Source organism: Ammospiza nelsoni, chromosome 20 (assembly GCF_027579445.1).
Source record: "Ammospiza nelsoni isolate bAmmNel1 chromosome 20, bAmmNel1.pri, whole genome shotgun sequence".
Taxonomy (NCBI): Eukaryota; Metazoa; Chordata; class Aves; order Passeriformes; family Passerellidae; genus Ammospiza; species Ammospiza nelsoni.
Window position 1 is genome coordinate 4,263,702 of NC_080652.1, and position 25,230 is coordinate 4,288,931.

General features: G+C 50.8%; 1 protein-coding gene across 1 annotated transcript in view; it reads right to left on the reverse strand.

The window, feature by feature from the left end:
• ASTN2 (astrotactin 2) overlaps positions 1-25,230 on the reverse strand; it is a 358,016-nt gene that overhangs the window by 84,105 nt on the left and 248,681 nt on the right. The window contains exons 17-19 of the mRNA XM_059486464.1: positions 18,937-19,202; positions 4,573-4,706; positions 2,416-2,564 (exon numbers count right to left, since the gene is read on the reverse strand). Of these exons, the coding sequence (XP_059342447.1) occupies positions 2,416-2,564; positions 4,573-4,706; positions 18,937-19,202 (549 nt within the window). The remainder of the gene's footprint in view (positions 1-2,415; positions 2,565-4,572; positions 4,707-18,936; positions 19,203-25,230) is intronic.

Here is a 25,230-nt window from a genome sequence, read left to right on the forward strand (position 1 = left end):
GAGGAGGCCAAGGAGTTTTGCAAGGGTGAGAGACTGGAGGATTTTAAAAAGCAGGAGGAAGGCAGAAGGAAGGTGAGGCTGGGACCAGGTACCACCTAGTTTGCCATGGGGATGAAGAACAGGTTGGCAGAGCTCTAGCCCCTGCCAGTACCAGGAATCACAATAAGAAATGTCTACAACTGGAATAATGCAAGCAAAACCACTGCCCAAGTACAAATAACCCACTCATTTAAACTGAAGAGTTCCAAGGGATGAGTGGCAGCATCCTCAAGTGCCCTACAAGATCCTTGCCAGATCCTCCCAGCCCAGAGCTGGCCCCCTCTGCAAATACCTGTGATGTTTCTCCCAGCAATGGGAACAACCTGCTCCTCCCTGTCAGCTGCTGGGAGACTGATGGGGAAGGAAGATCTGCCCATATGCATCAAAAACCTACCCAAATTTCATATCCCACACTCCAAAAGCCATCTAAATTTCATATCCCACACTCCCCTCCCAAAGATTCCCCCTCTGAGGATGAGTTATTGTTTTTGTGGATGCTGCTTAGAGGGGAGAAGCTGTGATGCAGCAGGATGAGTGGGTGATGGTGTTCATGGGATGTTCAGGACAAGATTTTTGGCTGTAGAGAGCTGTAGCAGTCAGCACCTCTGCAAACCTACACAAGGTATTTAAAGGAATCAAGTCATCTGGCATTGGAGGCCTGAAGGGTAAGAAAGGAATGAAGGCAGGAATGTTCTTTGGTTATAAACAACACAGAAAAAAAAAAAAAAAAAAAGGGAGAGATTTTGGATTGGCTTTTCTCTTTAATTGTTAATAGGGTCATTCTGTCCCAAACAGTCCCCCAGAGCAGGCAAGGGGAGGGAAGCTCCCCACAATGAATTCAATTGCCTGTCAAACACATGGCAGTCATAAAAGGAAAATAATAATAATAATCTGCATTTCCTACTCTGGCTGCCAGGCAGAGATCCAGCCACTTCAAAGGAGAAACCCCATGTTCCCCTGGTCTGGCCTCACCTGACTGATGTGTGAGCAATCTGGAATCCCCATCCAAAACAAAGCCCCTCCTTTGGTGGCTTGTTTTCTTTCTCCATTACTGCAAGGTGCCCCTCCAAGACAAAGAACAAACCTTCTTCCATGCCATGAAACCAGAGACATAACCCAGAGTCCGTGGCCACATCGGGCAGCTTTGGGAGGGAATGCTGGCAGGATGCAGGAGAAAGATCCCAAGGGATGGGATTGATGTATGAGCCAGGGACCTCCTGCAGGTCTCCTGCTTGTGGAGACCCCTCCTCATTCTTTCAGGGGTCTTCACAGACAGCTGAACCCCCCAGGAGGTGGGGATGTGGCTCTCTCCAGCAGAGACAGGCCAGCTCTTGTAGCATATGATTTTTGGATATGGTGGCTTCTATGCTGCAGAATAGATGGGCTTGAGGTGACCAGGGAGGGTGGAAATTTCCTTGTGGCTGTGAGGTCTAAATGCTCTTCCTGAGCCTGTCTTCCCCGCAGGGAAACACAGCTAAACATCTTGACAGGGTGCCCTGGGAGCCCGTGTGAGTCTGCATGTGGACTGTGAGGCTCTGCACTCCAACACCAGCCCTGCCCCAGGTAAATTCCTGCTTTCATCAACTGCCCAGCTGCCCCTGAGAACTTTTGTGAGCTTCTTTAAAAAACTTCATCCAAAATCCTCAAGCAAAAAGCAGTAGGTTCTGCCTGGCTTTCCCTGCAGCACTGCTATCACTCAGGGTCTCAAGTCCTATTTTCTGAAATCCATCATTTACTCACCCAAATCAAGTCCCATCCTTCACAGCCCTCTGCCTTGTCCAGCAGCTCCTGGAGCATGGATTGAGCTGCTGACAAAGCCTTTTTATGGTGTAGAGCACTGAGTACAAGCCTGAGAACTAAACTCCAACCCAGGGAAGTTTCAGATTCTCCTGGAGAAATGTTGTGGTCTTTAAGTGATCTCCCTAAATATTGCAGGTTTTGAGTTCCTCTGATAGGTGTGCAAGACAACTGAAAATGCCCTTTCAAAGGTGGGTCACTGGTCATTCACTGGAACAGACCAGCAAAGCCCTTGAGTTGTTGAGGGATGACCTTCCCCCTACAACCATCACCCTGTGGCATTTCAGACTGATCAGATCAACACCCGCTTAGAAACTCCAGCTCACAGCTCCCCTGCCCAAAAAAGGGCAAATAATTTCCTTCTGCCTCATTGGGTTTTTGTAATTCCCCTTCCCCTCAAATCACCATGTCTGCAGAAGATTCCAGAAACCCCTCCTAAATGGAGTGGGTTTGATACCTCCTGTAACACCTTGGCTCTGTTCTCCACCAAAGCAGCTGCTCCCAGCCAGGCAGGGCACAGGAAGCATCACCAGGAGCCCTCTGCACCACGAGGAGGAGGCTGCCCTCCCTCACACCCACCTGTGTAAAGGTCTGTGTCCGTGTACTCATCCACCTTCTTGTGGTGCAGGACGTAGTCTGACACCTTGGTCCCGATGGCAGGCTGCACATCCAGCCACTCCAGAGACACCACGGTGCTGGAGGGCTCCACGTTGGGGGAGAGCCGCAGCCTGGGCGAGAGACAGGGAGAAAACAAGACACGAGTGTAAGAGCCTGAATGAGGGATGCAGGACTCCAGGGGCTCTCCAAAATGCAGTTTATTGTACCCAAGGTGTTACAGCAGTCCAGGGTGACAGAGCTGTGCCCACAGCTGTCAGCTCCAGCTGCAGGCAGGCCTGGAGACCCACATCCCTCATTCAGGCTCTTACTAATGCTGCCCCACGTTGATCACCACTGTTAGAGCAGAAATGAGAGATGTGGGACTCCAGGCTGCTCTTCAACATGCAGTTTATTGTATACAAAATGCAGTTTATTGTGTCCAAGGTGTTACAGCAGCCCAGGGTGGTGGGCGACAGAGCTGTGCCCACAGCTGTCAGCTCCAGCTGCAGGCAGGCCTGGAGACCCTTTGGGTTTGGTTACAATGCATTATAGACTTTTCTTTGCTGAGCATCTTCATACAGCAGAACCAATCTATACCTTAACTATTATCTATAGCCCATCATAACTACTGTAATTACCATATTCATGTTACTGCTCTCCAATCACTCAAAGTTAGTACATTACAGTTTCAGCTAGAAGTTGTTTTTAAGTTTTGTTGCAGTGGAGAATTCTAAGACCTTTTTCTACTTGCAACTTTGATGACTTGTTTGCCTGTGCTCTCTTTCTGCTTGGTAAAAACATCTTCTTGTTTGGGGTGGGTTTATCCTTTGCTCTAAGCCATAAAAACTCCTTGTAACTAGTACACCCTTTGCCTCCTTGGTTATCCAGTAAGACTGGCTCAGCAATTCTTGTCTTCCGTATCAAAACTTGCTTCCATCTTTCATCAGACTCTACATTTTAAAACCTTTCTGCTACGTGTCCGTATCTGTGAGACTTTCTTGTCAAACTTTCATCCTTCCTAACACATGAGCTCCCTTTCTGGGGAGCAATCCACATCTCTAAGCAGCACTACCCCTAGAAAGGCCCATATTCACACATGTGGGTGTGCCCACAAAGCCCCAAGGACAGAGGTCACAGGGGCTGGTGAACATCAAAAAGCTGAAGTTAGTTGAGCCCAGCCTATTGCAATGTGTGCCCTTGGGAGCCTCCCCCTGCTCCTGGAGAAGGCAAGCTCATGCCACCCCAAATATCTCATCTAAAGGGCCTTCATTGTCTGGGAGAGCTGCTGAACTTCAGCAAGGTAAGCAAGAACCAGGAGCAAAACAGAAGATCCAGGTTCTTGAAACCCAGCAGGGCTGAGTCCACAGGAGGGAAGGGTCAGGTCTGCGTGGCCAAGGTGAGGGAGGGAGGGAGGGAGGGAGGGAGGTGAGGGAGGGAGGTGAGGGAGGGAGGGAGGGAAGGGGAGAAGCAGAGTGAATTCACCCAGCTGCAAACCTCTGAGGGGCGTGGGGGAGAGCCAGAGCAGGGCAGCTGTGCAGGAGCTCCTGCCCAGAGCAGGAACAACGTGGGCTGGGATGAAGACAGAGGAAGGAGCTCTGTGCTCCTGGCTGTGCTAATGCAGAGGCGTCCACTCCCTCTGCTCCGGGGCAGATGACAACACCAAGTACAGGGCTATGGAGAGTCTGGCTCCAAACACACAGCATGTTTGCTGGACTCCAGATGGGAAATGAATCCCCTCTGAGGATATTGGCTCACTAAGAAGGTGTTCTGCTCCTTGTGGCTCGCTGGAGCCAGTCTTCCTGCTTTCTCAGCTAATTCCCCATCAGTTTGCTCCTGATTTGCTCTTGCTCTGACAAGCCACAATGAATTGCACTGTAATTCCATTTCTTTCAGCATTTGAAATCCCATTCTACAAGCCCTGCTAATCAGGTGATGAAAATCTATAAGGAAACCTTCCAGGGCCACAGCCAGAGCCAGGATATCCTAAAGACATCACTCACACAGTGAGGAGGGCTGGAGTGCAGCCCCCAGCCCCAAGGCTGCAGAAGGAGGTGAGCCCTGGGAAATGGGGTGGTTCTGGGGGGCTGTGACCCACGGGAAAGGGGCTGGTGATCCCTGGAGGGCTCACAGGATACGTACACAGGCGGAGGGAGAGGGCTGCAGTTCGGGAGTCCGTTCTCATCGAAGGCGTTGAGGTCGCACCTGCACCAGTCTTCGATAACATCACCTTTCCCAGAGCACCAGTATGAGCTCATCAGGGCTCCCTTGAAGGCCTGGTGTGAGAACAAAAAGCGTGAACATGTGTGCTAAAGACCCAGTGAAATCTGGCCAGACTTTGGGGGGAGTGTGCAGGGCCCTGGGATCAGGAAACACGGGATGGGCTGGGGAGTGTGTCCTCCCCAGCTCTATCACAGCCCCTCTGCATGGCCCTGGGCATGGCCCCTCACCTCCCTGGGCTTAACTCCCATGGGTTGAGTGATGCTGGTTCATTCCTGAATGCTTTTGGATGGGGATCTCCCATGGGGAAGGACAGAGCCCTGAGATCAGGAAACACAGGATGGACTGGGGGAGTGTGTCCTCCCCAGCACTGCCACAGCCTCTCTGCATGGCCCTTCACCTCCCTGGGCTTAACTCCCATGTGTTGAGTGGTGCTGGCTCATCCCTGAATGCTTTTGGAGTGGGGATGGGGATCTCCTGTGGGGAAGGACTGAGCTTCCTGAAGAAGCACAAGCATAAGTCCATCTTTGACAACATAACACATACAGTGCCTGCACACTGCTGCTGTATACAATGAAACACTTCCACTCTTCCCCATGCCCTTCTGCCCAGCTGTTTCTGTCCCCCTGAGAATAAAGTAATGCCCAACAAATTCCCAACAACACCCCTTCCATCCTTCTCACAGGTTTGTTATTCACAGAAAGCGCCCTCCTGCAAGCAAACTGCTGCTTTATTCACTCGTCTAAGGAACACTCGCAGGCAAAACAGCACTAGCTGCGAGGAAAAAAATAAAACCTGGAAAATACTTGCAGGATGTCCTCAGGAGCCACCCTGACTGCTCCTATTAATACCAATGAATTCCTGGAATGATAACTGTGGCCAGAATTAGCAAAGCCCTCCAGGTCTCACCTCTCAGTGTCCCTGCTGTGCTCATCCCACAGGATGGGGCATCCCTCACTCCATACCCTGCTTGAGTTTGGACCACATGGATTTATGGTGGTTTCTCCCACTACCCTTCACCTGTAATTAAACTTCCACTTTCAAAAACATCTCTCCTTCACACACACAAAGCCAACATCCAACCCAACCCTGCAAAGCCACAACACCCATCTGGAATAATCAGAACATCAGCCACTAGAACAAAGCTCTGTAACGCTTTTGACCTTTCAAGAGGCACATCTGGGAGCTGAAACACCTCCAAAAAGTCCTCATCCACACGGAGCAGCCTCATTGTGGCAACACTGCTCTTCCATGAGAAGCTGCCTGCAGAAGCCTGGCCCTGCTGATATGGCCTGTGCTGCAAGGGTACGCCTAGAAATAAATCTGTGCCCTTTGAGGAGCACAGGAACAGCTCAGGCAGCAGCACTCAGCAGAAAACTCTAGGAAAAGCTCCATCCCAGGGAGGTTTCTGAAAGGAGGAGGTATAAATAGAGCCTGACGTCAGGGCTGCCATTGTCCAGGGTTTTGTTGCTCTCCCCAAACACCCCCAGCACCTTTAACAAGGCCTCAAGGCTCTTGTGTCTACAAAATTCTCTGCTTCCAGGCATTTACAAAATGGGACTGTTCCAGATGGAAAAAAATTGGGAAAAAAGAAACAAAAACTAGGAAGGAATGAACACGTGAAAGAAAGAAAAGGTGACATTATTTTACTCTGTTCTTTAGAAAGTAATTGAAGTGCTAGGCTGGAAAGGGCATTCAAAGTAATTGGAGAGAGGGATGAAGAGAGGAGTTTATGTGACACCCAGATAAATGGATGCAGACACACCAGAGAGAGAGCAGCAGGTCCGTGCAGGAGAGGAACAGCAAAGGGTGCATGCAGATGGATGGGGAAGCATGTGCTTTCCCTAGGAAGCAAGATAAATACCCTGTGCTGAGGTACCTGTGTGCACAGACAGGCTCTGCAGGTGAAGACAGATGTGGGTGATCCTGGGAAGAGCTGCACTGTGATGGTGTTCACAGGGATCTCAGGTTGAGGGAAGAGATGAGGATCTGACTCCATGTTTCAGAAGGTTTGATATATTATTTTATGATATATGTTACATTAAAACTATACTAAAAGAGTAGAAGAAAAGGTTCTCATCAGAAGACTAGCTAAGAATAGAAAAGAATGATAACAAAGGCTTGTGTCTCGGACAGAGAGTCTGAGCCAGCTGACTGTGATTGGCCATTAATTAGAAACAACCACATAAGCCAATCCCAGATGCACCTGTTGCATTCCACAGCAGCAGATAATCAATGTTTACATTTTGTCCCTGAGGCCTCTCAGCTTCTCAGGAGGAAAAATCCTAAGGAAAGGATTTTTCATGAAAAGATGTCTGCGACACTGCACTGTCACACTGCTGCCAGTGCTGCACTGTCCCCAACCCTGTCACTCTGCACACCCCTCCCTGCCCCCTAACCCAGCTCCTCCCTGCACATCCCCAACTTAGGGAAGAAACCCCACCCACCCCATCCATGCCCTTTAGTAAATCCAGCAGTCAACTCCTTGTTTTGCTTTTTTTCCTGCTGTTAAGCACTAGCTGGATGAGCAATCCCCCTTGCTCTGCCTGCCCAGCCTCACAGAGGTTTTAATTAGATCCTTCAGGTGCCCAGCTGTCATCTGCCTTGTGTCACCCTTCACACAAACGAGGTTAGGGGACGGATGCTGTGCTCATTAGGGCAGGCACACCTCCACCCCCTAACCAGGTTACTGGGAGCAGGGCTGCCCCTGCTGGCTCCTGCCTCTGTCCTGACTCATGCCAGGGCCAGGCTGGGAGAGCCAGGCACCCAGGGCATGTCCCTGCCTTGTCCCTCTGTGCTAGACAAGAGCCAGGCACCCAGGGCATGTCCCTGCCTTGTCCCTTTGTGCTACAAATAGGTGAGGCTGCACCTTGGGTGCTGTGTCCAGTTCTGGCTCAGCCACTCATGACAAGAAAGACATTGAGGGGCTGGAGTGTGCCCAGGGAAGGGTCTGGAGCCCCAGGAGAGGCTGAGGGAGCTGGGCAGGGGCTCAGCCTGGAGCAAAGGAGGCTCAGGGGGGACCTTATGGCTCTGCACAGCTCCTGACAGGAGGGGACAGCCGGGGGTCAGGCTCTGCTCCAGGGAACAGGGACAGGAGGAGGTTTGGTTTTGGCATCAGGAAGAATTTCTTCACTGAAAGGGTGGTGAGGCATTGGGAGGGGCTGCTCAGGTAGGTGGTGGAGTCCCCACCCCTGGAGGTGCTCAAGAAACAGCTGAATGAGGCACTAGTGCTGTGGTGTGACAAGGGGGTGATTGGTTAAAGGTTGGACTCAGTACTGGAGGTTTTTTGCAACCTCAGTGATTCTGGGATTCTATGGCTTTTCTTGCTTTCCAGTGGAATTCTGAGACAGTGGCTCCTGGAGTTTTCCCACTGGTGCTGGGGAGTGTGCGTTGAGGAGTGGGGAAGCAGCAAGGGCAAATTGATAGCAAACAGAAATGGGTGAGATCACACAGAAGAAGGGAATGGCAGCTGCCACCCAACCAAGGAGCCCAGTGGCGCAGGAGGACCAAGAGTGATGGACAGGGATGCAGTGAAGGTGCTGAGATCCATCCCATGGGAAGCTGCAAAACAAGGCTGAAGTTTTGCTGCTCCAGGCTCACAACAAAGGAGGATGAGGTTTTGCTGCTTTGGGAGAGCTTCAGCAGTGAATGAATGCACAGGGACCTTCCTGATCTCTTGTGGCTGAGAACCACCTTCCCCTCCTCTCCACATCTCCTGTCCTTCCCTGCCATACCCAGAACATGCAGTGAGTGCTCTCCTCCCTGCCAGGACACAGCACCTACACGAGTCCATCCCAAACATGACCGCTTCCATTTTGCATGCCTCATCATGGTGGTCATGTCTCCACAGACCCAAGAAGGTCTGGAATCATGAAGGGCTTCCCAGGAGTGACTGATCCACTGGGAATTGCAGTGACCCCCAGTGCACTGTCCTGTGCTTGCCAGCCACTCCCTGGGACCCCAACACCCCTGTGTGCCCTAAGGCAATTTTATCTCTCATTTAAAAGTATCCAAATTGTATTGTTTCCCTGTGAGTCAGCCCATTTAGTTTATGTCCTTCGGTGCCAGAGGGGAAATTTATGAGATGAGAAACTGGCTCGAAACGTTTATTTTCTAGATGACGAGTCATGCCATTAGATATATAGCTTTATGAATCATAGGAACAGCATCTAATTTGCTCTTAAAGGTATAATAGGTCTGATTCCCCCCACCCATGCACACACATCTATTGGATTGATAGTTCCCCCCTAGGATGGCTAGTTCATTTGTTTTGACACAAGCAAGACTTACAGGACCATAAAGTCCCATCTTACCATAAGCTAAGCCTATTCATAAAAAAAATATTAGGGAAACAAACGATCAGCTAAGCACATTCATCCTACACTCGACTGCATATGGATCTTTCTCCTGTTGTTATTTGTGCTCAGGGGGAGGCCATTTGGCCCCATTTTATAGCTGAGACACTCTGTAACAGAATGGAGAAGAACACTTCCTTTGTCCTCTGTTAGACCTGGCTGATGGAGGGAGAAGCATTAAGTTATTTCTAACTGTGGGTTGGCTGTTGACATCCCAGGAGGGGAAAGTGATAGGACATGAAGGAACCTTCCAGATCAGCATTTGCAGGACTCAGCACACAGCACAGGGCTGGTGTTTGCAGATGGGATGCTGGAAATGACACATGTTGGGTGTTTGTCTTTCAATATCTGGTCTTCTCCATGGATGACAGTGACATGGAAATCTGGCTACTGAGTCTAGAATGCACATCTCTGTTTCTGGAAAAATTAAAAAGGAAAGACAGGGAGATATTAAACAAAAAAACAAACAAACAAACAAAACAAAACAAACAAACAAAACAAAAAACAACAAAAAAAAAACACAACCACAGGTGAACACGTAGGCTGGACAGAGATGGGCTGCAGATAAAAGGAGATGATCTGGAAGCTGAAGCTTAGGTTCCTTTTGGATTTTGCACCGATTTCCCAATCTCTGTTTGCTTTTTTGTTCTTCTCAGTGCAGAAGGAGAGAAGGAAGTGTGGAAGCAGGCTGAGCCATGCCAGCAGACAGGCTCCATCCCATGTCCAGGGACACTGCAGCAAATGGACACATCCTGTCCTTTGCTATTTGCAGGATGGAGATGAAGCCTGCACAGCACCACCACCTTCCCTCGGGCACAGGCAGGGCCACTGGAGGAGGAGGATGAAGGCTCCAGAAGAGCTTTCACAGCCTGAACAGGATGTTACCATGATAGTGTGAGGAATAGCAGATTTGTCCTTACAAACAAGCTGTGGGTCTGCTGGTAGATAAAACCAGCACTAGGACATAAAAGAATCAATGGGAAGGATTCCACTGATTGATGAATGGAAAAAGATATTTGCTTTTACAAATAAACTTTAAGTTTGCTGATAAATGAAATAGACATTGAGAGATGAAATAAACAATGGGGAAGAAAAAACCCTAAATTACATAAGAATTAAAAATTAAAGAGTGGGTTATACATTAGAGGGAAATCTTTGGTATCAGGTGTTTCAGTCTGTTCCTCTCAAGTACCTCAGCTAATGGGGAAAGAGAGAAGGGAAATGTGTTTGGGAAATTGGGATAAAAAGGAGGCTGTATCCTCCAAAAATTGGAGAGATCCCAGGGGAATGCCCCACGGCCTCTCCCTTTATTCAAATAAAGCCAGAAAAGGTAAATGCCAGTCCTTAGTATAGACATCTCTGGAAGTGGGGAAGAAAAACAAGAAAGGGGAGGAAAGCTAAGGATTTCCCAGGCCAGAGACTCTTTCCAGGATCATGCAGTTTGTGTCCATAAGGCCAGATTCACACCAAAGGAGGATGAAATTTTGATGCTCCAGGCTCACACCAAAGGAGGATGGAGTTTTGGTGCTCCAGGTTCACAGCAAAGGAGGATGGAGTTCTGCTGTTGGCAGGTGATCCCATCCTGTGTTGCTCACACCCTCCCTGCCCCAGGTGCCTCTCCCCAGGGAGCAGCATCTCCAGCATCCTGGAAAGGAACATCAGTGGTGTGCTGGAAAGGTCAGGGTGCTGGGAGGGACCCAGGGTGGGCAGAATCCTGGTTTCTCTTATTTACAGAATAACAGGATCCTGGGAGAGGCAGAAGACACTGTGAAACCCAGGAAATCAAAGGGGAATCAGAGGGGAATCAGAGGGGAAATCGGAGGGAAATCAGAGCCCTGTGCCTGCACTGAGCCCTCCTGGGGAGCTGACTCTCCTCTCACACCTCGGCACAAAGCTCCCCATTATAGTCCGAGCCAGGCAGGACAATGCTGCCATTCTTTCCCTGGAAAGAGGAGCTGGAGCTGCAGCACGATGCTCCAGGGCCAGAGGACAAGCACAAGGGCCAGTCAGCAGGTATTCAAACAAAGCAACAACAAATAAAAAGAAACACACCCCAAACCAAACCAAAAATTCACCTCAACCACAAGAAGACTGTCTCCACTTTGGCCCAGGCTCCCTGCCAGCTCTGGCAGTGGAAGAAGAAATCCCTGGCTCTGTGTCCCCAAGCATTCAGGGGCTGCTTTGGGGATGCTGTGTGTCCTCCAGAGGCTCTGCCATGGTGCTGGATTGGGGTCAAACTGAGCCCATGGCCTTGGGGACACCTTTGACCCTGGCTAGAAACACCCTGCCAGCCTGGGGGCACTGGTGGGACAGTGGGGACAGCAGTGGCCACGCTCTGCTCTGCAGGAGATGGCTCCTGGGCAAGGAGCGGGGAGAAAAAATGGGGAATTTTGCTCCAGCCTCACTTGTCATCTGAGCTGGTGACCCCCAGCTGTCTCCAATAGCCCTGCCAGGGTCTCAGGCATGCTCTGGGCTCCTGCTGAGGCCAGTGGGACCAGCAGCACAGGGATGTGCCCCCCAGCAAGCCCCCACACCATGGGCTGGGCCATGTGTGCTGTGAGGAGGCCATGGCTGCAGCAAATGCTGAGATTACTCAATTTTCGAATTAAAGCAAGGTCCTAGGGGTCTCCTAAAAATCCAGGCTCCACATCCATTTGTCTCCTTAAATACACACAGCAGGAGTTTGAGTCCATTTCCCAGTAGGAGTGAGATTGATCTCTCCTGCCTCCCTTCTCCACACCCCCCTCACCACACCACCCTCTAAGCATTTCTGCAGCTGGCTGAGCTGCTCCACAGAAGCTTGTTTCAGGGTTTTTTTGGGGAAAAATGAACAAACCATGAACAGGAGGGGTCACACAGCCCAACATACCTTGCCTTTTCTCCCCTCCACTGGCCACAGCTGCCCAGTGGCTCATGTGCATCCCTGTCAAGGATGCCCTGGGAGGGGACGGGGTGTCACAGACATCTTTTATGGAAAATCCTTTCCTTAGGATTTTTCCTCCTGAGAAGCTGAGAGACCTCAGGAACAAAATGTAAACAATGGTTATCTGCTGCTGTGGAATGCAACAGGTGCATCTGTGATTGGTCTCACGTGGCTGTTTCTAATTAATGGCCAATCACAGCCAGCTGGATCAGACAGAGAGTCCGAGACAGAAACCTTTGTTATCATTTCTTTAATATTCTATTCTTAGCTAGCCTTCTGATAAAATCCTTTCTTCTATTATTTTAGTATAGTTCTAATGTAATATATATCATAAAATAATAAATCAAGCCTTCTGAAACATGGAGTCAGACCCTTGTCTCTTCCCTCAACCTGAGAGCCCTGTGAATACTGTCACACTGGGGGAAGCAGGGTGTTCCCTGCCTGCCTGTGAGGGACAAGGACGTTTACAGATCATGCACAGCTGTGCTCTCACTCAGTCTGTGCCTCTGGGTGCCCTCCAGGGCTGTGCTGGGCAGTAAGAAAGATGGTGCCCACCCTATGGCTGGCAGAAATATGTTTAAGGTGGAAGAGGAAAGTCACCATAACCCGGCGGGACTATAACTGGGGTGAGGAGCAGCTCTTCTGTATGACTCCAGGGTGTTCCCCAAAATAAAAGCACCCGGGGTCACCACCTCTCTCTCTCTCCCACCACAGGCACTGAACAGCATCCATCCAGCCCCTGAGGTGCTGAGAGCATTTTGCCAGCAGACAGCCCCACAACAGAGAGAAGCTCTTTGCTGCTGGGCATGGCCAGCCACTGACACTGGTGGAGGTTTCCTCTACAGCCCTGCAGTGGAGAATCTCCTCCAGCTTCATGTGAAGGGACCGGGGTGGTGTCTGCACTGCTGCAGAGCACAAAGGGAGCACAAGAGATGTTGGCATCAATCAAAACTGATACAGGATCCAAAGGGCTCCTGGGAGATGACAGCCAAGGTCACAGCTTCTCTGTCTCTTTATACCTTTGGAAGTCCAGTGTGAGCACTCAGACTGAGAGCACTGGAGCTGTGACAGCAATGGTCCTGCAAAATACTTGGATGAGCTGGTAATGGTGGAGGTTTCCTCTGCAGCCCTGCAGTGGAGAATCTCCTCCAGCTTCATGTGAAGGGACCAGGGTGGTGTCTGCACTGCTGCAGAGCACAAAGGGAGCACAAGAGATGTTGGCATTGATCAAAACTGATGCAGAAGCCACAGAGCTCCAGAGAAGTTCCTGGGAGATGACAGCTGAGGTCACAGTGTCTCTGTCTCTTTACACCTCTGGAAGTCCCAGTGTGAGCACTCAGACGGAGAGCCCTGGAGCAGCCACAGCAATGGTCCTGTAGAATACTTGGATAATCTGGATCTCACCAGGTGACAGGGACTGATGCAGGGGGGACTCCAGCACTGCCTCTGCTCCAGCAAGAGTCCTTCCAGTCAAACCTGCCCCCCACAGCCACACCAGTGTGACAGCTGCAGAAAATACACCCAACAAAGCCCTTCAAGAGCTGCTTGAACCTCCAAAAACATCTCCTTCACCATGGCAAGCTCCAGCACTGCCACAGCCCCCAGCCAGGCTGCAGTGACCAGTGATGGTGCAAATTCTTTGACCAACCCTATTAAACCACAAGGGGAAACAAAGAAACTCCTAGCAGGATCTCAGTCCACAGTTCTCACTGAATACAAAAAGGAAAAGAGGAGCCTGATGCTTTTCCTCATACTGAGATTGCTTCACCTACTGCTGGGAGCAGGAGTGGTGCTGGAGCTGGGCTGGGAGCACAGATCACACAGACCTGAGAGTTACCTTGAGGACATTTCCTCTGGACAAATTCTCCCTGGACAGCAAAAGGCAAAACTCCTGGAGCTCTTTACATTTCAGACCTTTGCTTCAAAGCAAGAAGAAAACAGCAATTCCCACTGACGTGGAAATAAAGAGTTTTTTAACTCATTTCACGTGGGCAAAGTGATATATTTTCACCTCATCTCCTGCTTGGAAATGGTCAGTTTTAGCTGAAATCAAACATGCACACAAAGAAATACCACAAATCAGTCCACAGAAGACACCCAGCATGGAAACTGAAACCCCAGCATTTGAGAGTCTGGCAAGGTCATCAGCAACTGAGAACACGGCCTTGGACAGGGCTGAAGCTATAAATTTTAAAAAGTTCATAACTCACTGCACTAAGGCAGATGAAAAGACAAACCTATTAAAAAATGCACATGCTGAAGAGGGCAAAATGTCTTTTACCTGTGTTTTGCTTCATCTTTGCTGCTCAGCTTACACAGGAAAACTTTCAGCCAAGTTTATAGAAGTCAGTATCCACCTTGTTAATGACCTTGTTATCTGTCTGCACAGCATTGTCTTTGTGGACACATATGTAAAGAGTGCTTACAATTTCTTCTTTTTTAGCACTACAGGAGCTGGGATGTGCCTGCAGTTCCTCTAAGGTCAGCACCCACTGTATTGATTGGAACCATCTACATGAAGGGAGAAAAGCAGGCAATGAAGCACTCAGGATTGGAGATGCTGGACTTGGTTCAGCCCAGCCAAGTGAAAATCCTATTTATGGCACAGGAGAACAGCACTCTGCAGTGCCTGGGACACCTCTGGCCTCTGTTTGGTGCAGAAAATGGGTATTTCATACATGAGGTGCTCCTGGTGGGACACACACTGTGGGAGCCTCTCAGTGCACAGAGCATGGTCACAGTCTAAACTCAGTTCTGGCTCTCTGCTGGGGTCTTGGTTGACAGGCTGATGTCCCCATGGTGGTGGCAGCTCCTTCCCACCACTAAATCCCTTTCACTTTCACGGTAGCCCTCCCTGCTCACAGGGGAAGACGAGGGAGAGATGATGCCCCTGCCCTCCATGAGCATCCATCGTGCTGGAGCTCATGGTGCCACAAGAGGATGGGGACAGCTTTCCACAGAGGCAGCACCAACCCCACACCAAACCATCCTCTCCAGGAGAGGGACATGGCCCCCATGAGTTCCACTTCTTCCAGAGAGGAAAGCTACAGCTCTGCCCAGCCCAGGCTGCCTGGAAAAACCTCCAGTGTGGAGATGTCGCAGACATCTTTTATGAAAAATCCTTTCCTTGGGATTTTTCCTCCTGAGAAGCTGAGAAGCCCCAGGAACAAAATGTAAACAATGGTTATCTGCTGCTGTGGAATGCAACAGGTGCATCTGTGATTGGTCTCATGTGGTTGTTTCTAATTAATGGCCAATCACAGTCCAGCTGTCCAGATTGTCTCAGTCAGTCACAAGCCTTTGTTATCATTCATTTTCTATTCTTAGCTAGCCTTCTGATGAAATCCTTTCTTCTATTCTTTTAGTATAGTTTTAATGTAATATATATAATAAAATTATAAATCAAGCCTTCTGAACCATGGAGTCAGATCCTTGTCTCTTCCCTCACCCTGAGACCCCTGTGAACACCATCACATAGAGAACCAAGGTTTGTGCAGAGCTGGCAGCGAGTTCCTCAGCAGTGCTGGATTTCAGCCTTCAGAACCAGGATTTGTCCCTGCTTGTGGTGCCAAGGACAGCAAGAAAAGGAGAGGGAGAGAATAAAAATCCTGCAGGAGAGAGGCTGGTGGAGAGAAGGGGGAGAAACAAGCTGGGGTGAAGGGATGGAGGGAGCAGGACAGCACATCAGAAGTGAGCCAGAAGAGGAAAGTGATGGAGCTGATGCAACATGAGGGATTCATGCAAAGAGAATGGGAATGACTAGGAAATAGAAATAGGGGCAGGGAAGGCAGAGAACACTCAATTGTGTCCTGTTGGAGCAAGGATGGGAATGGTCTGGGATGGTTGTAGGGAGAAAGGGATGAGAGGGCCTTCTCTAAAGAGAAGCCTACAGCTGAAACAACCAAACCCAGCTAAGGAGGGGTGGTAAGATAAAACAGCATGATCCAACCTTCTGCCCACCTTGCACTGATGGCACAAAGTGACCTGTCCTGGCATGTGCTGCTCACTGCCAGCTCCCTTAGTGCCTGCTCTGCCAGCATCCCCTCCACCCTGCAGAGCCCAGAGCCATTACCCTGTCACTCTTATCCCAGCCCTGCCCAGCACAGCTCCCCGGGGTGAGGGAGCCTCACACACACACCCTGACACAGGGACAGGCTCCCAGGGCATGCCCCTCCGCCCCTGGGCGAGCAGGTGGAGGAGGAAGAGGAGGAGAGATGCAGGGAGCACAAGCCCAGGGAAAGGTGCTGGGGTGTCTGTGCTGTGGCTGGGGCTTTGTTTGTTTGCTGGTTTTCTCAGCAGAAAGCACAATGCAGGCTGGGCTCCAGCTGCAGCTGATGGGGCCAGGGGAGCAGGGGAGGGAGGGAAGGAAGGAGGGAGGAAAGGAACAGACTGCAGCTCCTCAGGACAAGGAGGCACCCCAAGTGAGCTCAGCAGTGTTGGCAGGACTGGGGGGACAGGTGAGGAGGAAGATGAGGAGGAGGAAGAAGGGGGAAGTTTGCAACCAGGCTCAGAGAGGCAGGGTGGCATTGCCACCCAGGCACAGGGTGATCCAGGATCCATGGAAATCCTTCAGATCCTGCTGGGCTCCTCACTGTTATCCCCTCCTTGCTGGCTAACGTACCTATTGAATCCCTAAAAGAATGTTTTCTGGCAGATTCTGCTGGGAAGCACATCTCTCTTGCCTGAAGTAAACCAGCTGTCCCAGTGCTGTCCCTGTGCCAGCACTGCCCTGGGCACACTGACAGGGCAGGCCAACCTTTGCACAAGAACTGCCCAGTGGGAAGAGCAGGCAGGAGGTGGGGAGAGAATGCAGGAAGGAAACAGTGGGAGAAAGGGAGCTTGAGGAAAAGACCCAGAAAGAGAAGCAAACTGAGGTGTGGAAGTCAGGCATGGCTTCATGCAAGGACCAAGAGGGCTGACAGATGCTCGGGAGTTCTGCTGTTAATTGCAGCTCTGAGATATGTGAGAAATCTCTGTTTTGGCCCGCATGTTCGAAGAATGAATTGGAGTTCTTCAGTTTTCAGTCTCAAAGTTGTTTATTATATCTTATCTACAAAATTTTTCTCCTGTCCAACTGAGGTCTGCTCAGCAGGACAGTCCCAGGCAATCTGACCGCCCTCAGGGCGATGTTATCGCTTTATACTACAAACTACGTATAACATGTTCACAATTACTTTCCAACGCCTATCACCTATCTTAGACAGTGCACTTTTATTCTAAACCAATCTCAAAGTGCCACCATCACAGCAGAAGATGGAGGTAGAGAAGAAGAAAGACTGGACACGCCCAAGTCTCTCCATTTTGTCTCCAAAACTCCTATACCAAAAAACTATAAAATCTACTCTTTCACCCAGTGATAATTTCATTATTACACTACTTAAACTTCTGAGACTTTCAGGTCCTCATATAAAGCTGGTAATTTGCTCCATGGGTCATAATCAAACCCACAGGTGCTCTGTGCCAGGGTCCCTGGCAGGGCTCTTGGCAACTCTGGGCACCCGGAGGGATGCACTGAGCTCTGACAACAGATGGGAAAGCAGAAATCAAATCAAGAGGCAGGTAAGGAGTGACTCCCCAGAGACAGCACCCAGAAACTTGGGTACCAGGAGAAGCATCAGGACTCCCCCCCATGGATGCGGGAAGGGAATGAAGCATTGTTTCTGGTGCTCACACCTCCAGGTGCCAGGGTTGTTTCCTGACCTGCAGCCTCTTCAGCCCACCCACAGCTGCTGCACGCTGGCTCACTTGAGGCATCCTAATCAAGTGCAGGCTCAGTGCCAATAAGTGACTTTAAGCAGGTCTGCCATTTGTGGGCTTGAGATTGGGGTCAGAGGGCTGTGCAGCGGTGTGGGAGTGGCAGTGAGCAGAGAAAGTGGGAACTCAGTCTCCAGAGGATTAACACTAAAGCTCTTGCAGGAGCCCAGCCCCAGTGATCTCCAGCCTGGCTGGTCTCTTCTGGAGTAGCAGGGACCATCTGTGGCTGTGAGAACTGGCCCAAGGGGATGGTTCTTCCCTCCCTCTGTGCTTTGCAAAGCCAGGCTGGAGCCCTGAAGGCCTTTGGCCACCCCTCAGGTATGTCTTAGCCCTTGGAGCCAGGAGTGAGGGACTGAGCTGGTGCTTGGCTCCTGACAGCTCTCCACAGGACACATCCTGCACACCAGCATGGATACTGGGAATGACTGAGACCTTGGCATTGCCTTGAACCCATTGAAGGCAGGGAAATGCAGGTCTGAGAGGGCTGTGGGCAGCAGGACCTGCCAGCTTCATCCCTGACACCATCCCATGTAGGAGCGACAGGGGGTAGGCAGTCAGGATGGATGGAGACAAGAGATCTCTGCAGCCAGGGCTGGAACTTGGGGTTTATTGCAAAGGGCCTGGGTGCAGGGCCCTGCTGGGAGCTGCCAAACACAGCTCAGAGCAGGCCCCAGAGAAGAGAGGGGAGAGAGGGTGAGAGGATAAGGGAGTAAAAAAGGTAAGAGTGTAAAAGCGTAAGAGAGTGAAGTTCCCGTTCCAATACCATAAATATTTTTTGTGTTGAATATTCTGATTCTCACTAACCAATCTAGTACAAGGTACAAATCCTATAGCATTTCCATACAGCCTATAAGAATCATTACATCACCACGCTGTGTTACATTTCAAACCCTACAAACTCCTCTTTGGGCCCCTTCTGCCAAGCTGCAGGGTCTGCTCTGACCCTTGGGCCTGTCTGCAAGCAGAGGGTGTTGTTCCATCAAAAGGGGATCACCTTCAGCTGGCCACACCATTGTTTTCCAGTTGTTCAGTAACTAAAGTATCTCAAAGCTTGCTTTCATTTCAATCTCGCTTATAGTTTCTACATTCTCAAAATCTTTTGCCAGACAATCATATTTATAAAGCTTTCCTGTTTCATCTTCCCCAACAGAATCCCACACATGAACACAACCCCCCTCGCTCCAGAGAACTGCAGGAGGGGACCCAAAAGGGGACAGGGTGAGGTCCCAGAGGTGGGGCTGGCCCGTCACTCACCTCCCTGGTGTCGTTGTCCTGGATCAGAGCGTACAGAGGCACCACCCTATTGATCTCCAGCAGGACCGGCGTGGGGCTGAGCTGCTCCTTGCCAGGCCGCCGGCACAGGTGGCAGGTGGAGGGACAGCGCCCTTTCTCCTCGCAGTGGATCTCCACACCTGAGATCAGGTGGTCATCTGACAGCATCTGGGCTGTCAGCAGGCCTGACAGGTACGTGATGAAGGGCATGGATTTCAGCTCCTTCTTGTTCCCGAGCTCAGTTGTTTCTGGGTTAAGGGAAAGGAAGAAACCAAACAGAGTTAAACAAAGCTCAGCTCAGGGCTTTTCCCAAAGCCAAACTGTCCTCCAGTCATGATAAATGGAGCTGCTGAAGGTGTAGGCCAGGTGGGAGCAGGAAAAAAAAAGAAAGGTCAAGGAGAGAAGGAGAAAAACAGGACTTGCAGGTCACTCCTTGGAAGTGTGAGCTTTTCCAGACAAGCACATCTAAACTTACAGAACTGATTGGTCTTCTCTTTTCTAACTCATGTTCTTCCTTTTTCTAACTTGCATATCCACTTTCTATGCTCCAAAATGAGACAAAATCACCTCAGTGTATCTTTCCTGCTAAAGAGAAACATCCCCAAAGGGACCAGGCCAAGGAGCTGAATGCCCTTTATCTCCACTTTAACACCAGCTCCCTCCAGTCCTTGTGGTCCTCAGGTCACTCTTGTGGGTGACATTATCCAGGGCAGTGAAATGGATCCAAAGAGGCTGCAAAAAGACTACATGGAAAGATGGATCCCCTTGGCAGTGGGGAAAAGGATATATGAGAACAAACTCAGTGCTTGGAGAACAGATGGAGGCATTACCAAAATCAAACTGCCAACACTGCTCTCAGGAAACATTCAGGCCTTTGAAACCCACTGGGAAACCTCCTGGTGGGTTTAAGCACAAGGGAATAAAGCTGGAGAACCTTTACTTTGTTCTGTGCTCCTCCAAACACTTGCTAAGGCCAAGGGAAGCATCACACTTGAGAAAAGGAGACACAACACCAATGCCTGCCCTGTACACTTCCATTTAAATTCTTTGTCTGTAGCTGGGTTGACCCAAGAAGGCCCAACTTTTATAGCCTGGTGACAGACCTACAGAAGAAAAAGCTTTCTTCATCTTATGGCTGTTGCCTCTAGCAACAAATTCCCAGTGCTGAGAGGAGTGGAAGAGGAGCAAGGGTTGTCTCAGCACGCTCGGCTTGCAGTGACATGCAGCTGATCTGGCAAGGCACAAGCCATTTGGAAATACAAGTAAACAGCATTCATTCATGACTCCCTGAGCCCTCGGGGTAGGGACAGCCCTTCCCTGCTGTCTGCCTGTCAGGGAACACTTCCGTGCACAGGATCAAAGCTGTCACGGGGAGAACGAGCAAATTCCAACCAACCCGTGTTTTAGTGGAATAGAAGGGGGGCAGTTGCTAAGATAAATTAAAAGAAGGTTGTAGGGAGATGTTTTCAACATCTAGGGAGACACTGGTGTACACAGACATGGGAAACAGGAGTTGGAGCTGCTTCTTGGAGAGATTATTTTCCAGAAGATCAGCTCCAGGCAGCTTCAAGTCTCATAAGGGAAAAACCATGAAGCCTTGAAAAACAGGGTGGCAGAGAAAGAAGGAATTTATAGGAGGATACCATGAGCCTCTTCTCATTTGTCACCAAGAGCAGCATCTTCTAACATCACCACTGAAGTATGTGTAGAAGAGAAAGGAGATAATTACACTTCTGGGCTGCAAAGCTGCTTCACCAGAGCTGAAGCAGCTTTAGAGACCCTTCATGGAGAAGGGAGTTTTGGAGCCATGCTTTAAGGGAGGACATGAACACAGGGCTGAAAAGACAGTGGAATCAGTTATCTCATGACTGGCAATGGGATATCAAACCTTCCTTCTGAGTTATTTGCCTTATAGCTAAGAATTATATATCACTATAAATCCAACCAGTGGGAACAAAACCATTTCAGGAGCAGCAGTGCCCAGGTGGAGCTGCACTGGGGAAGGCCCAGAGCTCTGAAAATGAGGTAAGGTAGAAAACTGTGAGCAGAGCAGCTGCCCTTCCCCAGCAGCCATGGGCTCAGTGACAGATTAACCAAAAGCTGGGTGATTCATGGCAGACCTGTGAGCAGAGCAGGCTTCATGGCTGAGGTGGAATTGGCTGTGTGCAGTTAATCCTCTTTAGAACAGATCCCAGCTGCACTGGGGAAAAGGATTCCTTTGCAGGCTGACAAAGATCCATGGTGTTCCCTTGTATGAGGGCTCTGGGTACAACTCCAAAGGAGGAAAATGAAATAGGACCAGGGTTAGCAGAGGGAAACTGGCTGCATTGTCAGATTGCCAGCTCTCATCCAGACAAACACTTAGATGGCATCAGCACTGGATGGCAGTTCCTGCTAGCTTTTGTGAGATGGGTTTGGGACGCTTACACACAGCCCTAACAAAATAATCCCCCCATTTCTGCTACTGGGACCTATCTGGGAGCACCAGCAGCACACCCTGCTTGTGAGCCAGCTCCTCCAGAGCCAGAGAGAGGCACTGAGGAGGAGATGCTCCTCATCTGCTTGCTCAGGTGCCTCATCCCTAGAAAGCTGGAGTTTTCCTTGCTGGACACAGAACTTCCCTCTCATCCCACCCACATCCCCCACCCACCACTCAGGGCATCTCACAGAGGAGATCTTCAGATCTGAGAGGTATTTTCCGTCCAAAATGCACACCTGCACCTGCCATTGCAACTACAGCCTGGGAAGATGGGACTGGGGACCCTCAATTTCCCCCTGCCCTACATCTGACATGAGTTTTGGTTCTCTCTCCAGCTCCCTGCATGCAAGGAGAGGGCTCAGCAGTGAACTGGAGAAGCCCCAAAAGTTCTTGTAGGCTCAGCCTGGCTTTTACTGCCTATATAGAACAGGATAATCCCCCAGGACACTCCTGCAAAACCTCTGCCACAGTCCTGGGGAAAGGCTTTGCAGGTGATCCCTGCCAGGACACTCCCAAGGTCCTTTCTGGGAAGAGGAGGAGACTCAGCTGCAGCAGTGAGGATACAGGGATCCCTCATCATTCCCTGAATATGAACATGCTGCCACTAACACTGATGGCAACCCAGCTGAACCCTGGAAACATCTGTTTGGGAGCAGAGAGCCTCAGCTGCAGTTGGACACATCATGACAACTTGTGAGAGTTTTAGTTTGTTTGTCTGAAATATGGATTTAAAAAACAACCAAAAAAACCCAAAACCCCAAAAACCAACCAACAAAATAAGGAAAAAACTACCACCACCAAACAAATAAAATAACAGCTTTGTGTCAGGCATCAGGCCTTGTGTAAGGAAGGGAGAATGAGCAGAACAGGGTGTGCAGAGGTACTGTCTGCCTGCTGGGGTGCCTGGCTCCATTTCTGGGCTCCAGCAGGGTTTTACAATACTATAACAGGAGGTGTGTGCCTGCACAGAGGGGTCCCTGCTCAGGATGCAGCAGTTGCTGATGTGGGAAAATGCTTCCAGCATTACCAGCAGCACCTCCTGGTGCCTGGACACGAGGGAGCAGGGTAACACCACCACTACAACAGAAACAACAGCAGAATGCCTAATTTGTACTGGAGTGCTGTCCTGTCCTGAGAGCTCCCAGGAGAAGATGGGTTTCCTAGTCAGACTCAGCATTTCATACAACACCTCTTCCAAAAGATCCCCAAGTCATCCCAAAACTGGGAACCATTCCACTTGCCACAAGAATGCAGCTACATCAGGGCTAGGATGTGATATCTCCTGAAGAGCAGAAATGCTTGGAACAAGGACAGGAGAAGGCTCTCCAGCTGGAGCTGTAGGGGGAACAGTGGGAACAGACCCAGGGAGGGATTCCTACAGGCTCAGCAGGTTAACCCCACCAACACCAACAGGCTGCTTAGCTGGGCTTGATTTAAGACCTGGGATATGCATTTTATGCAAGAAAGAGGGAATTCTGGTCCACCTTCCCCATACAGCACCCTTCACTGGACAAATCTAGTGCCACCACAGGTGGGACAGTGGGGACTTGTGGCCAGGACACTCCCACTGACACAGGCTGCCTGTTTATCTCCTGGTGGAATAATACCATTTTTGCTGGCAAATCCATCCAAAGGGAGTTAGAAAGGAAATCAATAGATGTGTTTGCCTGGGAATTTCTCCTGCACTGAGATGCTGTCAGTGCAGTGGCCACCAGGTCTGTGAAGAGATTGGGCAGATTTAATGTTGGCCATTGTTAGTGATGGCAAACACTGCTGGAGCTGTGAGGAAGGTGTGGGCACAGTGTCCAGGGGAGTGAGTCTGGCACACACATCCACGTGTGCAGGAAGGATGGGACAGGACAAGAGGGAATGGCAGGCAGAGAGTGAGGTTAGATGGGATATCAGGAATCGATTCTTTCCAATGAGGGTGGGCATGCCCTGGCACAGGGTGCCCAGAGCAGCTGCGGCTGCCCCTGGATCCCTGGCAGTGCCCAAGGCCAGGCTGGGCAGGGCTGGGAGCAGCCTGGGACAGTGGGAGGTGTCCCTGCCATGGCAGGGGTGGCGCTGGATGGGCTTTAAGATCCCTCCAAACCCAAACCACTCTAGGATGAGGGGGAAACACCACCCCAGCCAAACCACCAAACAAGCACCAACACCCCAGTCCCGGAACTCAGCGTGGGCTGGGCAGGGGATCGCTCCCGAGGGAATCCCCGGTGGGAATGCCACTGCCATGTGCTCCGCCGGGGCATTGCGGGATGCGGGCTCCGATGGACACTGTGGGACGGGCACTGCGGGGCTGTCCGTCCGTCCGTCCGTCCCTCCCCGCGGCGGGGTCCCGGCAGTGCCCGAGCCGGTCCGTGGGGCCCTGCTGCCCTCTCGTGGCACCGCGGCGGGACGGCGCTGGGAGCCCGGCACCGGGAACACCGTCCCGGCTTCGGGAACACCGTCCCGGCTTCGGGAACACCGTCCCGGCTTCGGGAACACCGACCTAGCTTTGGGAATACCGTCCTAGCATGCTGAACATCATCCCGGCATGCGGCAAACCATCCCTGTTTTGGGAACACCCTCCCAGTATAGGCACACTATGCCAGGATGTGGCACACCATCCCAGGATGTGGCACAGCATCTCAGTTTTGGGAACACCATCCCTGCTTTGGGAACACCATCCCAGGATGCAGCACACCATCCCTGCTTTGGGAACACCATCCTGGCATGGGCACATCACGCCAGCTTGCCAAACATCATCCTGGCATGTGACACACCATCGCAGGATGCAGCACACCATCCTGCCATACACACACACCATCCCAACATACACACCATCCCACCATGCACAGCATCCTGGCTTTGGGCACACCATCCTGCCATACACACCATCCCCCACATCCTGCTGCCCTCACCCCACGGCCCCTCCGTGCCACCCGTGGGGTCTCATCCTTCCATCTTCAGCCCAGCCTCAGGGAGGGCAGTGTGGCACACAGAATGTGTCACATCCCCTGGGTGTCAGAGCTTGATAAACTCCCAAGAGTGAGGCTCCATGACTCCTTTTCATCTCCTGCTTATAGAATGTGAAGGGGCTGGAGTGGACTTTAAAGATCACCCTGTTCTAACCCTGTGCCATGGGATGGGATGTCTCCCACTAGACCAGGTTGCTCCAAGCCCCATCCAACTTCACTTTGAGCACATCCAGGAATGGAGTAGCCACAACGTCCCACTGGGAAACCTGTGCCAGTGCCTCACCACCCTCACAATAAAAAACTTCTCAATATCTAATCTAAATTTCCCTGTTTCAATTTGTACTCGTAATTCCTTCTCCCGTCACCACAGTTCCAGGTGAAGAGCACCTTTATGTCCTCACTGCCTCTGCCCCTCTTCACACCCCCTCTCCCTGATGATGCTGTGCTCCCAGCTGATTAACCAAACTCAATTAAACACAATCCTGACATCCAACACCAAGATGTGAACAGTGACCTCCATCACTGTGCTTGTGACTGGTGGCACTTGTGACCCCCTGGCCTGCCCCAGCCTCACTGCCCCAGGGATGATCCCAAAGGCATCCCCTTGGGAAGGCTGCCCTAGAACAGAGGCTGGACAGAGCTAAAGAATAAAGCAGGGATTTATTCAAAGGATCTCCTCCATGGATCCACCTTGGGCAGCACAAGAGCCCAGCCAGGGCTGCACCCAAGGTGAACCAAAATGGCCCCAAAATGCACGGCCGGGCACGGGGTCTCTCCCTGGGATCAGTTCTGCTCCATTTGCACCTTGCAGTTCATTGTCCCATTCCAGCTTTAGCCCAG